The 13,181-nt window shown below is 36.3% G+C and overlaps 1 protein-coding gene across 1 annotated transcript; it reads right to left on the minus strand.

Moving 5' to 3' along the window:
- Positions 1 to 918: 918 nt before the first annotated feature.
- Positions 919 to 1,930, minus strand: LOC129719957 (uncharacterized; the record flags this gene model as incomplete). Its single annotated transcript, XM_055671365.1, has 4 exons — positions 919 to 1,052; positions 1,236 to 1,294; positions 1,754 to 1,791; positions 1,898 to 1,930. Coding segments are annotated over 4 exons (264 nt in total), but the record flags the coding sequence as incomplete, so codon positions are not given.
- Positions 1,931 to 13,181: the final 11,251 nt, after the last annotated feature.

The raw sequence follows: 13,181 nt of genomic DNA on the forward strand, positions 1-13,181 counted from the left end.
ATATATATATATATATATATGTATATATATATATATATATATATATATATATATATATATATATATATATATATATATATATATATATATACCTAAAAAAAACAACGGATTCGGTAAAATTTTACCGGAATCTCAACAGCTGAACGTTCGGTGAAATTTTCGGTGTTTCCGAAAATTACCGAACAGACTGTGAAACTACCTACCGCCTAGTCGGTAATTTTCACAGTTTTTTTTTGGTAATGTTTCAAGCCGAACAGCCTGTTAATTTTACCGGAAGATACTATAAAAATATTTAAGAAAAAAAGAAAAAATACCGACCGCACCTGTAAAAAAATACCGGATTGATGTAAAATGTTTTTTTCTTCGAATTGATAAAAAATTTTATTTTATTGATTCGAAGAAACAACGGATTTCAAATATTCAGCTGGTAAACAGAGTTACACAGTTATATTATATTATATTCTTTAAAATAGACCGTAAGGCAATTCTTGAGAGTTTAATCCTCGAAAGTTTAATGAACAGAAAATTAAAAAAGTTTTATATGAAGTTTCTCCCATGCTCTTTTTACCTAAGGTATAACCTGCTTAAACGATACCTGCTTAAAAATGCGATTTAACAGTTATGATAACAAATTTTATACCCGTTGTACTAATGGTAAACACTGCTCCAAACAAAAATTTAAAAAATAGTTTGTCTGCTGGTTTGGGATCTATTTTGAAAACAGCTGTCAATTGAAGTAGTACTTCGAACGCAGATTTCAAATCACCAACGGGAATCGATATGCCTCTCCAGTGAATAGTGCAATCATCCATGTCCTGCAGAAATATTCCTCGAGCTATAATTAATGGTACGTCGAATTCATGTGAAGGTTCATCTGAAATCTTAAGAGAAAACACTATAGTTAGAACTTTTAGCATTTCAACAAAGTTTTTCCTCGACCCATTCTACTATTCTATAAAGTGGATTTTTTCTCGCAGTATCATTGCTTCTGTACATTTTCGATCCTCTTGACGGATTCTTCAATCGTACTATTGAAAGAGCTCGAACAAAATCTGGGGATAAATTGAACATTTCAGCATGATAACAATACTCGTAGGAATTTATGACAAAAAGAACTTAAAAGGAGATATTAAAGACCAGCTTACAGAAGTAATGTTACTAAATAATCATAAAAAACAGACGATTCTTCGAGGGAAATATTTGCAAATTCAATACAAGATCCAACATTGTATTACTTAGATCATACATTAACGGCACAAGAGACGTCCATCCACGAACAATATTTTTCAAATTGCTGAGTAAAAAAAACTTTTGCAAATTATCCTAATATACTGGCCACAACACGGTGTCCAAATTTGAACAAATTAGACGCCAATAGACGTAGGTATGGATAAAAGAATTTATACTGCTTCTCCAATAAGATTGCATACGTATTAATGTCTTGAATTGGTTACAATAAGCGGTAAACTTAGTTCGAATGCTTGAAAGATTGACACTAATATAAAATAAATTGGAACAGAAATCTTATGCAAGATTGTTTTTGAATAGATGCCTGTTAACTATTTTGAATAATTATTGGTCAACTTAAAACCTTCCTCTCCTATCTGAATCACATTTCTTCGCATGGACATTAAATCTAATAGCTATTTGTTTATGTTATTATAATCAAATACCATTTCTCAGTTCTTTACAGACTTCCCAATGTGTTCGCAAAATTTTAGGTTACATATCATCTCATTTATCGGTAAATTGCATAGCTGATGGTTGTAAATATTTGAAATCCATTGATATCTAGAAAAGAAAAATTGGTAAACAATATTCTTGGTTCAGCAGATTTTTTTTTTTTGCTGGTGGCAATATAGTTGCCACTACCTTAAAGAGTGTTAAAAGAACTTACCAGTAAACCGTTGAATGCAGACAGCACTGGAAAATAATCAACGTATTGATTTTTTTTTTTTTTTTTTTTAAGGGGGGATTTGTTAGTAGCTTAAGTATTTATGATAAATATTAGTAAATAATGAGTATGTGTGTCCAATCACAAATGGTGACTTCTCAACACTGTTAGAAATTTGTAATTTTGATTGTTAGAAATTTGTAATTTTGATTGTTAGGATTTGTTTGCTTTCGCAATTAGGACTTATCATTCGTAGGGATTTAAACCTACTTGTCAGGAAAGGGGAAGTAAACTTACAACTAACTTAATTGCTAACTTATTGGCTATAAAGGGAGCTTATCGTAACAATTGAGGATTGCAACGATTTTTGTCGAAAATTGTTAATAATTTTATTTGACATAGCTTCTAATGGTTCAACACCAGTAAGTCTATGTAATTCGAGTGTACCAAACCAAGGAGGACGCTTCAAAATCATTTTCAGAATTTTATTCTGAAACCTTTGGAGCGTTTTCTTCCTTGTTGAACAGCAACTTGACCAGATCGGTACAGCATAAAGCATTGCTGGTCTAAAAATTTGTTTGTAAATCAAAAGTTTGTTCTTTAAACAAAGTTTAGAATTCCTGTTAATGAGAGGATATAAACATCTCGTATATTTGATGCACTTGGCTTGAATACTCTCAATGTGCTCTTTGAAAATAAGTTTTTTATCATAAATTAGTCCCAAGTACTTAACCTTGTCGGACCAACTTAAAATAACCCCATTCATCTTGACAACGTGATTATTGTTTGGCTTGAGGAAAGAAGCCCTAGGCTTATGCGGAAAAATTATCATTTGAGTTTTAGAAGCATTGGGAGAGATTTTCCACTTTTGCAAGTAGGAAGAAAAAATATCTAAACTTTTCTGCAATCGACTGCATATGACACGAAGACTTTTTCCTTTTACGGAAATGCTTGTGTCATCGCAGAACAATGACTTTGTGCATCCTGGAGGCAAATCAGGAAGATCTGAAGTGAATATGTTGTACAGGACTGGACCCAAGACTGAACCTTGAGGTACACCTGCTCTGACAGGAAATCTATCAGATTTTGAATTCTGATAGACAACCTGCAGAGTTCGATCAGTAAGATAATTTTTTAAAATTTTGATTAGGAAAATTGGAAAATTAAAAGTTTGCAATTTCGCAATCAAACCTTTATGCCAAACACTGTCGAATGCTTTTTCTATGTCTAAAAGAGCAGCTCCAGTGGAATAACCTTCAGATTTGTTAGCTCGTATCATATTAGTAACTCTGAGCAATTGATGAGTTGTGGAATGCCCATGGCGAAATCCAAACTGTTCATTTGCAAAAATTGAATTTTCGTTGATGTGTGACATCATTCTGTTAAGAATAATTCTCTCAAACAGTTTACTTATTGAAGAAAGCAAACTGATTGGTCGATAACTTGAAACTTCAGCTGGGTTCTTATCCGGTTTCAAAATGGGAGTAATTTTTGCATTTTTCCATAATTTGGGAAAATATGCAATTTTGAAGTAGCAATTGAAAATTTTCACTAAAAATTCCATTGTGCTCTCAGGGAGATGTTTGATTAGTATATTAAAGATTCCATCGTCACCAGGTGCTTTCATATTTTTGAAATTTTTAATAATTGATTTAATCTCATTCAAGTTAGTTTCAATTATTTCTGCAGGTAAAAAATTCTGGGAAGAAATCAAATCAAATTGACGTGTGACTTCATTTTCAATTGGACTCACAAAATTCAAATTTGAGTTATGAACACTCTCAAACTGCTGAGCAAGTCTTTGAGCCTTTTGCTCATTGGATACAAGAAAACGTTCACCATCTTTTAAAACTGGAATAGGCTTTGAAGGTTTCTTAAGAATCTTCGACAGCTTCCAAAATGGTTTTGAATATGGTTTCAATTTTTCAACTTTAGTCTCAAAATTTTGATTCTCAGAAGAGTAAATCTATGCTTAATCTCTTTCTGTAAATCTTTATAAATAGTTTTAAAAACAGGGTCACGAGAACGTTGATATTGACGTCTGCGGACATTTTTCAAACGAATTAGAAGTTGAAGATTTTCGTCAATTATTGATGAATCAAATTTTACTTGAGCCTTTGGAACAGAATAATTCCTGGCATCAACAATTGCACATTTTAATGCTTCCAAAGCGGAATCAATACTCATTTCGTTTTGCAAATCAAGCTCATTATTGAAATTTCTCTCAATATGAGTTTTGTATCTTTCCCAATTAGCCTTGTTATAATTAAAAACAGAGCTCATAGGGTTTAAAACTGATTCATGTGATAAAGAAAAAGTTATTGGAAGATGGTCAGCATCAAAGTCAGCATGTGTGATCAAATCACTACATACATGACTTTGATCTGTTAGCACCAAATCAATTGTTGAAGGGTTTCTTACAGAAGAAAAGCATGTAGGACTATTCGGAGACAAGATAGAACAGTATCCTGAAGAACAATCATTGAATTAAATTTTGCCATTGGAATTACTTTGAGAATTATTCCATGAACGATGTTTAGCGTTAAAATCGCCGATTATGAAAAATTTCGAACGATTTCTGGTGAGTTTTTGTAAATCACCTTTAAAATAATTTTTGAGCTCGCGTGTGCATTGAAATGGTAAATATGCTGCGGCAATAAATAAAATCCCAAGTTCAGTTTGAACTTCAATTCCCAAAGTTTCAATAACTTTTTTCTCAAGATGGGGAAGAGCACGATGTTTGATTCGGCGATGAATAACAATTGCAACTCCACCGCCGGAACCCTGAATCCTATCATATCTATGAACCACGTAATTGGGATCATATTTTAATTTTATGTTAGGTTTCAAAAATGTTTCAGTAATAATTGCAATATGCACATTATTTACTGTTAAAAAATTAAAAAGCTCATTCTCATTGGCCTTCAATGAGCGAGCATTCCAATTTAATATTTTAATTGTTTTATTTAAAATCATTGCTAAATTTTAAATTAGAAACAATTTTAATAGTAAAATTTGTGCCTATTTGAATGGCTTCAAACATTGATTTTGCCTGCAACATGGCGTTCATAAGATCGAACATTGCCTGTTGCAAAAAAGAAAGTTTACCTGCCGTAATAGGCCCCAGGCAGTTGACATTAGAAAAAATATTTTCGGTAGCAATATTAGCTGGAGTGATTGGTGTACAATTATTTTCTAGCGTGTTTTGCTTACCCATATTAACGGTCATTTTCGAACTACCAACACTAGGCGGTATAATGTTCGAACTACCTGTAACCTGTGCATAAGTTAAACGGGTATGCAAAGGAGTAGGTAAACTATGCGTCACTGGTACGCTTGGAGAATTTTGTTTTGAAGTTGGTTTTAATTGAGAAATTGAATTTTGTTTACCTTGCCTTGCCTTAACAATTGCTAAACGGACTGGGCATTGATAAAAATTTGACATATGGTTGCCGTTACAATTCGCACAGCGAAAATTTTTACTCCCTTTCACAGGACATGTGTCCTTTTTGTGAGAAGAGTCTCCACAATTAAGACATTTTTGGTCCATGTTACAGAATTTGGAACCATGGCCATAACGTTGGCAAGTACGGCATTGGGTGATATGCTTTTCACCTCCGCCATAAATTTCCCACTTTACACGCACATTATACAAAGCATGTGCTTTTTCAAAAAATTTTAAGTTGTTAACCTCATTGCGGTTAAAATGAATTAAATAATTAACAAGGGAAATTCCAGTTCTCTGACTGTTTTCGCCTCGTGATTTTTGTTCCATTAGAATTACTTGGGTAGGGGCTATGCCAAGTAATTCTGTTAAAGTAAGTTTGATCTCATCAACGGTTTGATCGTTGGTGAGACCTTTCAAGACAACCTTGAACGGCTTGGCGTTCTTGGTGTCATATGTAAAAAATTTGTACATCTTGTCAGTTAAATACTGAACAAGACGATCACTACCCTTTACTGAGTCGGCTAATAAGCGGCATTCACCTCTACGGCCAATTTGATAGGTAACTTTAACGTCAGAAACAAACGTTGAAAGTTCCATTTTGAATATATTAAATTCAGAAGAAATAGTTACCACAATAGGTGGAACTTTCTCCTTTTTTAAAGATTTTATATTTTGTATAGTTTCATTATTAATAACTTCCATTTCACCAGCTTCTTGCTCAGGCAAAATATCAAAAGGATTGTCACTACACACACTCGAAGTGTCAGAAAGAGATGCCTCTCTTTTCCTCCCCGCAGCGATGCGAGGTTTCTTTTTCCGTCCAGCCATTTCAGGTGATACGAAAAAAGTTAAAACAAATGTTAAATTCAAAAGTAGGTAGTCTTGAGAAAGACTGATGGGAAATAACTTTCAGGTAGTCTTTAAAAGACACACTGACAAAACACAAACTTTGAAGCTATAGGCAGTCAAAGACCAGTCCACAAGCAACCGAAAAAACGTCTGATCTGTAGGACAGTTCAAGACGCACTGATCAACGTATTGATCTGTATCTTCTGTTAACATGCACAGTCGATGTGAAACTGTTTTATTCCATAGTTCGACGATTCTGTTTCTTGATTGTGCGTTGGGTGTGATAAACTTCAATTAGTCCACCTGTAATTATTGAACGATTGCGGTCAATGTATGTCAATGGAAAAATTGATGCAGATTTAAATGTTCCGATATGATGTACAAAGTACAGGCAAATGTATCAAAAGTCTATGATAGAGATCATATCAGATTCATATCAGATGCGACAAACAAACTCGTATCCCAAAGTAAACGAAATCACTAACCATCAATTAGTCAGCCTATACACCAGAGGCGCCAATACACTCACCATTAAGGCGACTGTCAACATCCAAACGGGCGAGCTATATGATTTTGCATTGCCGTTATTCGTTTTGGTAACAGTTGACATAACGGTGAGTTCTATGTCGCCTCTCTGGTGTGTAGACTGACTACCATTTAATTTCGTCGACAGTGGCCCACCGGGTTTAATTCGCCTTGCTCAGAAGAACGGGTGGCAATACGTGACTTGTCAAAATCCGCTGCGTGCCATCCAATCTGGAAGTACCTTAAGAGTATTTACACTTCTCGCAATTGGAATCAAATTTACAAATGATCTAATATAGAATTTTGTTAGTGATATTATATTGCTTAACAACTTACACTTGCATTTAATTCCTCTGGAGATAAAAAATCTTCAGTATCTATCGCCTTTGTGACCGGCGATATCGAAGGCGTTTCGTTGATTCGGCGACGTTTAACAACACGTTGTTCAGATTTCCTGGCTAAATATTCCATTCGATAATGGATACGGCCTGCATGCCGATTAACTCCCCTGGCATGAAGAACACGAAACCGAAAATATAAGTTACCTGTGGTACGTCGGATCCTTTTGCTGCTTAAATAGGATAAGATCTTACGAGTGATAGTGCAATTTGGTTCTTGTAAAAATTGCTGGACCGCCAAAAAAATTATTATTAGGTTTTCAAAACTTTTACTGCATTACATTTATGAGGTACATACCATCCATAAATGTATTTTAGACAATCACACAGTATGTAAGAAATTTTTTTGGTAATAGATTCTGCGGGCTGCTTGTTTGCTCTAAGATTTTCCATTATCGATTTTCCGTCTTCTGTCCTTTCCAAGACTCGATCAATGTTAATGCACTGAAAAACAAAACAAGGTTAGAACCAATGGAACTCAAAATGTTAGAACATAGATTAAGACTTAGAATAAAGCTTTTACTAACATTTAAACCAGTTTCGCTTGAAGTCTGGTCTAACAGGAGTAAAAAAGCCATAACCAGTCCACCCAGAATAATAAAAAAATGTGCTAGATCGTTAAATGACCCATATTATGTCTAATCATATAGCGAATGTATTTGACAAAGTCGTTCTCCAGGTTCGACTCATTTGTTGTCGTTTAGCAAGCCTAAAGGCCTAAACAAATGGATACGTTGCGGCTGCGTTTGCGGCAATTCGACAGTTAGCCCATACATTTTCTGTCAAATTAACGTCAACGCAACGCAAACGTATCCACTGTGTTTAGGCCTTGAGCGCAAAACTCGTGCGAAGTACTGCAATAAATTTATTGTTCCAGTTGAAAATCGAAACAACGACGCACAACTTTCGAATTTTTAACCTTATGCACAATGCGCATAATGTCGCATCTATAGTGCGCTGTATATGCGCATTGTACATAAAAGTGGTTTTTACGATTTTGAGCTGGAACGGTAATATATGTGTTCGTTAGTAAATAGTTTTGCAGATTTTTTTAGTGGCGACTGCAATAAAAACTACTGGCATCTCTAGTTGAGTTCGATGTGCATTATGCACTTGTCATTTTCGTGGATTGCTGATAGCATCCTATTACATCTACAAGTTTTAGGTGAGGTGAAGGATTCCAGTTAGCTCAGTTTACTTGACCGATAGTGCCGCTGCTGTTATCGTTTATTTGATGGAGATAATCAGCTGCCGAGTGATTTTTGTTCGTTGGTGCGGAACAACGATGTGATTCGTATATTTGAATAGTGAACAGCACCGATTTAGTTTTGACGTCAAATGAGGCCGCATAGAAAAACCTATGTTGACAAAAGATCGGCGTTTCGCAGCTTATTTAAGCGTTTCCAGTATGGAAACTATTTTTTTACGATTGTATTCATATGAAACTGGCGATCAATCTGTAGATATGAGTGCAAACTTCCAAATACAATGTATAAGCGAAATCACTGCTAAATAATACTTTCCAATTTTGATACAACTGTGAATTTCCGAAAGACTGTAAAAAAGTTAGTTTTTTCATAAAGTCTAATCCGGTCAATTATGTGCTGTGTGTTGTAGTCTGCTGTAGGTAAAAAATATAGTTGAACAAAACTAACCTCTTCAAAACACAATCCAATGTAAGGGTTATTATGGACAGTTGTAACTGATTGGTTAACAGCTTCGACACTGGCATGGTTCATAATTGAGATTCCAGCAGGCTCATCGAATACTTCTTCATCTATCCATACTTCTGCACCACTAAATTCAGCCTGTAGTTTTTCGATGAGCTTTATCATTTTAGTATTTAGTTTGAATCTAATAAAATCCGATTGTTGCAAAGAAATAAACGTGTCCAAATCGTCAATCTCCTCATTCCCTGAAAACAAATATTGGAATTAATACACACAAAACCACCATGATTACAATAATAATATTACTTTTTTAAATACTTCATCTCATTTAGTAATCTCGGTTATAAAACCGACGAGAAATGTATTTTTTGGTGCTACCGTGTGGCGAAAATGTAGTATGCATATAGCACTTTTCAATCAACAAAAAAATATCTGTTTGTGAAATTTCTACTTCGTAGGCTTCCAGAAATTCATCGTAATTTGTTGTGTTACAGACTCGAATCAGCAAGAAGATTTCTGAATCTAGAGATATTATTTCACGTATTATTCCATATGTAGGATACAGTGAATTATTTCCGCCCAAGCTATCATTTTTGTAGGAAACAACGATATTACAGCGGAACTCTATCCCGTTTATTATCACAATTTCTGGTACAAAAACGACTCCAACATCGTGATTTAGAAAGCATTCGCTGAGGCAGTCGGCTCGTGGTATAAGTTTTCCGGATTTATACGTTATTTTATTTTTTCGGTAAGGTCCATTATATTAACTACCATTGTGAAACACTGTCGCTTAGCTAAACTATAACAGATGTTTTTGAAATTCCTACAGGTGGCAGATTGGTTTTTTGCAAATTTGTTCGCTTGTTCGAACTGGAGACAATTAAATTGCTTCATTGAACCGCTTTTCCGGATGCACATTACATAGTGCCGCAAATGATGTAGTTTATTCATCCGGCGGTCAAATTTTTCGAAAAATTCTGTTTGAAAGTAATGTATGTGTTCGTCTAAACGACACAGTAAGTTCTCTGAAACTACTGGTGACATTATAATTCGTACAATGTTAATTAGATGTCCTATTATGCGCATAAGTTCACATTTTTCTGGAACCAAATGGCCAAAAAGAAAAGGGAAAACTCGGAGCAGACACAAAGACTGTGCTGAAGTTTGCCGCAGTTTGTTTTTTTGTTGGATGTTGCATCATTTCTTCCGTAAAGTTTGCGGATGGCTTATTACAGCGATCTGTATAACCGCAAGCAAATGAGTTTAAGCGTCTATTAATAAATCCAACTGTAATTTTCAAGTCTTTTTGTCTGCAAAAGTGCGCTAACACTAACTGAATGGTTACAGGTACCACACCTTCCACCAAGTCATGCATGCTGTCGAGAGCGTTGTTTTCAGTGAAATGATAATGCTGCAAATAATTCAAGATGCATCCAGATGATTTGAGCCCACAGTCTTTCGATGTTACAGTTCCTTGCTGTATAGAAACTAATCGATCTTCGTACCAGCTTCTCGTGCGTAAAGGGTAGTCTTCAAATGGATTTCTATGGAACTGTTCCCTAGAAATTTGACAAACTCGACAAAAAAGTTGGCCCCTGGTCCGAGCAAGTCGAATACATCGTGGGTGGCCAAAGTGTCTCCACAAAACATTGTGACTACGGCTCTTAGAATGAACCTCTCTGTCCCAAAATATGCGGTAATCCCTTTCTCCAGTTCTTTCAGATCATTGACTAGGGGGTAAGTATTTTTTGATATCCATGTTTCTTTACGTCAATGGACGCACAAAACATCAAAGGTAACACGGTACGCGGCGAAGAATTCCATTTTTCCGGGAAGTTCTGAATTTTGAATGAAAAATTTGAAACCTTGTTTATTCCGGCACGTGAGCTTAGAGCATTTCTCAGTTCCACGTCATCTTGATAAAGGCTCAGTCGTATAGAGTTAGGATATTGTCGGAAGTATTCGTTTCGTTTGAAAGTTTCTCCTGATCTGAAAGAACAGTATTCGGTAACGCAAGGGGTGTTCGATTGTAATTCAATAGTTTCATCTAAAAGAGCACGAGTGCTAGGGTCTCTGAAAATTAACTTTAGTGTATCTATAATACTGATGTACGAAGCTGTCTCGTTTACTAGTACTCTTTTCGGTACGTAATGGACGTGGGTAGGGTATAACCTACCAGGGAATTCTTCTACTAAGTATCCCTGTACGCGCATTTGGCGCGGAATCAAACCACAAGATTAACGTGGACTAACTGACTTTATTTTCGTACATCACTACTTAAATATACCCTACCGGTAACTCAGAGAGAGAGACTTTCTCCACTCTCTGTTTACCTTACTAATCTCTTAACCCAATCTAGTACTGCTAAAGTACAGGCGGCGTTTTGTTTACAACACAAAACTTGTTTATTTTGGTCGAGTTTGTTTGCCTGTGGCACAGCAGAAGGCTGCGCGAAGTTCTTTGTCACCTATGGCATAATCTGTTGATACATAGAGTGTTGACAGAGCCGTTCGCGGTCCTCTGTCAAGGGAACAAAATGTTTCGCCTGACTAAAGCATAGCAGAAGGCTATGCCCTCCTGGAAACAAAATTGAACTTTAATTATAAGGCTCGTGACGGAGCATTGGGTTCTTCGCAGGGTGTGACGTCACATCTGCCACCCTGCCTAGTTGGCCATTATCTAGAAGAGACAATGGTCACATGGTCCGTCCTGACGGCCGATAGGTGTGTTTTTTTCTTTTTTATTAAAATTATTCGCGTTTTTATACAACTATATACACCGTTGTTTTTTATAATATGCTTTTTTTTCCTCTGGCAAATGAAATTCTGTTATTCAAAACTGTAGCACCGTTTTGAGTTTACATTATCATACATGACATTTTCCTTATTTAAAATTAACAATTGCTTGCTCGCCTGATGCGCTGCGTCGTGAAGATATCTGCTGTTCAGCTGTCGTGTTCAAGCGCCGGGTTGCAGGGGGTTCGAAACGGGAGGGTGCGTCTGGCAGTTGAGGTTTATTTGTTTATTTGTTTATTTGTGTATAAAATTCATCTGACTGATAGTCTTAATGAACTAATATAAAACTAATATATGATGTTAAAAACTTATACGTGCTAGCTTCTTCTTCAGTTTAAACGAAGGTTCACCAAATTCAAAATATTCCTCCACTCGATTAAACATTCTAATGCATGAGGCAATGGGTTCATTGCGACCGAAGTTCGTGCGATGATAACGGTTTGTCAATAGTGATGCAGGTCGTAAGGCTCGATGTGGTGCACGGAAACTTAACAACGAAAGAAGTTTGGGAGAATCTACTTCACCATTTAGCAGCTTTGCCACAAACAACACCTGTTGCATCTTGCGGCGACGTTCTAAAGTATCTAGGTTGAGCAAGCAGCAGCGGTCTGAGTACGGGGGCAGGTTGTCGGGTTGTCGCCAAGGCAGGTCCCGAAGAGCCATACGTATGAATCTTCGCTGCACGCGTTCTATACGTAGATTCCAATGAAGCTGGTGGGGCATCCAAACAAGGTTTGCGTTTTCGAGGACAGGACGGACAAGAGCACAATACAGAGACTTTAGGCAGTACGGGTCTTTAAAGTCGCGTCCGATTTTTGAAATGAATCCTAGCTGACGGGTAGCTTTCAAAATAGCTATCGCGCGATGACGATCAAAAGTCAGTTTAGGATCGAGAGTCACGCCAAGATCCTTTACGTATTCAACTCTATTCAGTGTTTGACCATCTATTTGGAAGCTGAATAATATAGGCGATTTTATGCGATGAAAAGTCATTACTTCGCATTTAGCAATGCTGATTGTCAAACAGTTTAATTTACACCAATACGCGAACGAATTTAGCATATCCTGTAGACGTCGACAATCCTCGATGGAACGAATCGTCAAAAATATTTTAAGATCGTCAGCATAAAACAGCCTACAACCAACTCCAAGTGCAGCAGCAGCGTCATTGAAAAATAAAATAAACAACAGTGGTCCCAAATTGCTGCCTTGAGGTACACCCGATTTTTTGGCGAAAGGAGGCGATAATTGTGATCCCAGTTTAACTCGCATAACTCTATCGCACAAATATGAGCCTAGCCATTTTACTGTCGCGAAGCACCCATTCGCAGGATTTTTTTCAACAGTATTCGATGATTAATACGGTCGAAGGCAGCTTTCAGATCCGTATATATCACGTCCACCTGTGCTTTACATTCCAGTTCATTAATACAACTAGAGGTGAAGTCTAGAAGATTCGTAGTCACCGAGCGGCCAGACATGAAACCATGCTGATCAGAGGAAATGTAGTGTCTAGTGCTACGTTGAATAGCTGCACTTACGACTAATTCAAAAAGTTTTGAGCCAGCAGATAAACTAGTAATGCCACGGTAATTTTTG

The sequence above is a fragment of the Wyeomyia smithii genome, chromosome 2 (genome assembly GCF_029784165.1).
Source record: "Wyeomyia smithii strain HCP4-BCI-WySm-NY-G18 chromosome 2, ASM2978416v1, whole genome shotgun sequence".
Lineage (NCBI taxonomy): Eukaryota > Metazoa > Arthropoda > Insecta > Diptera > Culicidae > Wyeomyia > Wyeomyia smithii.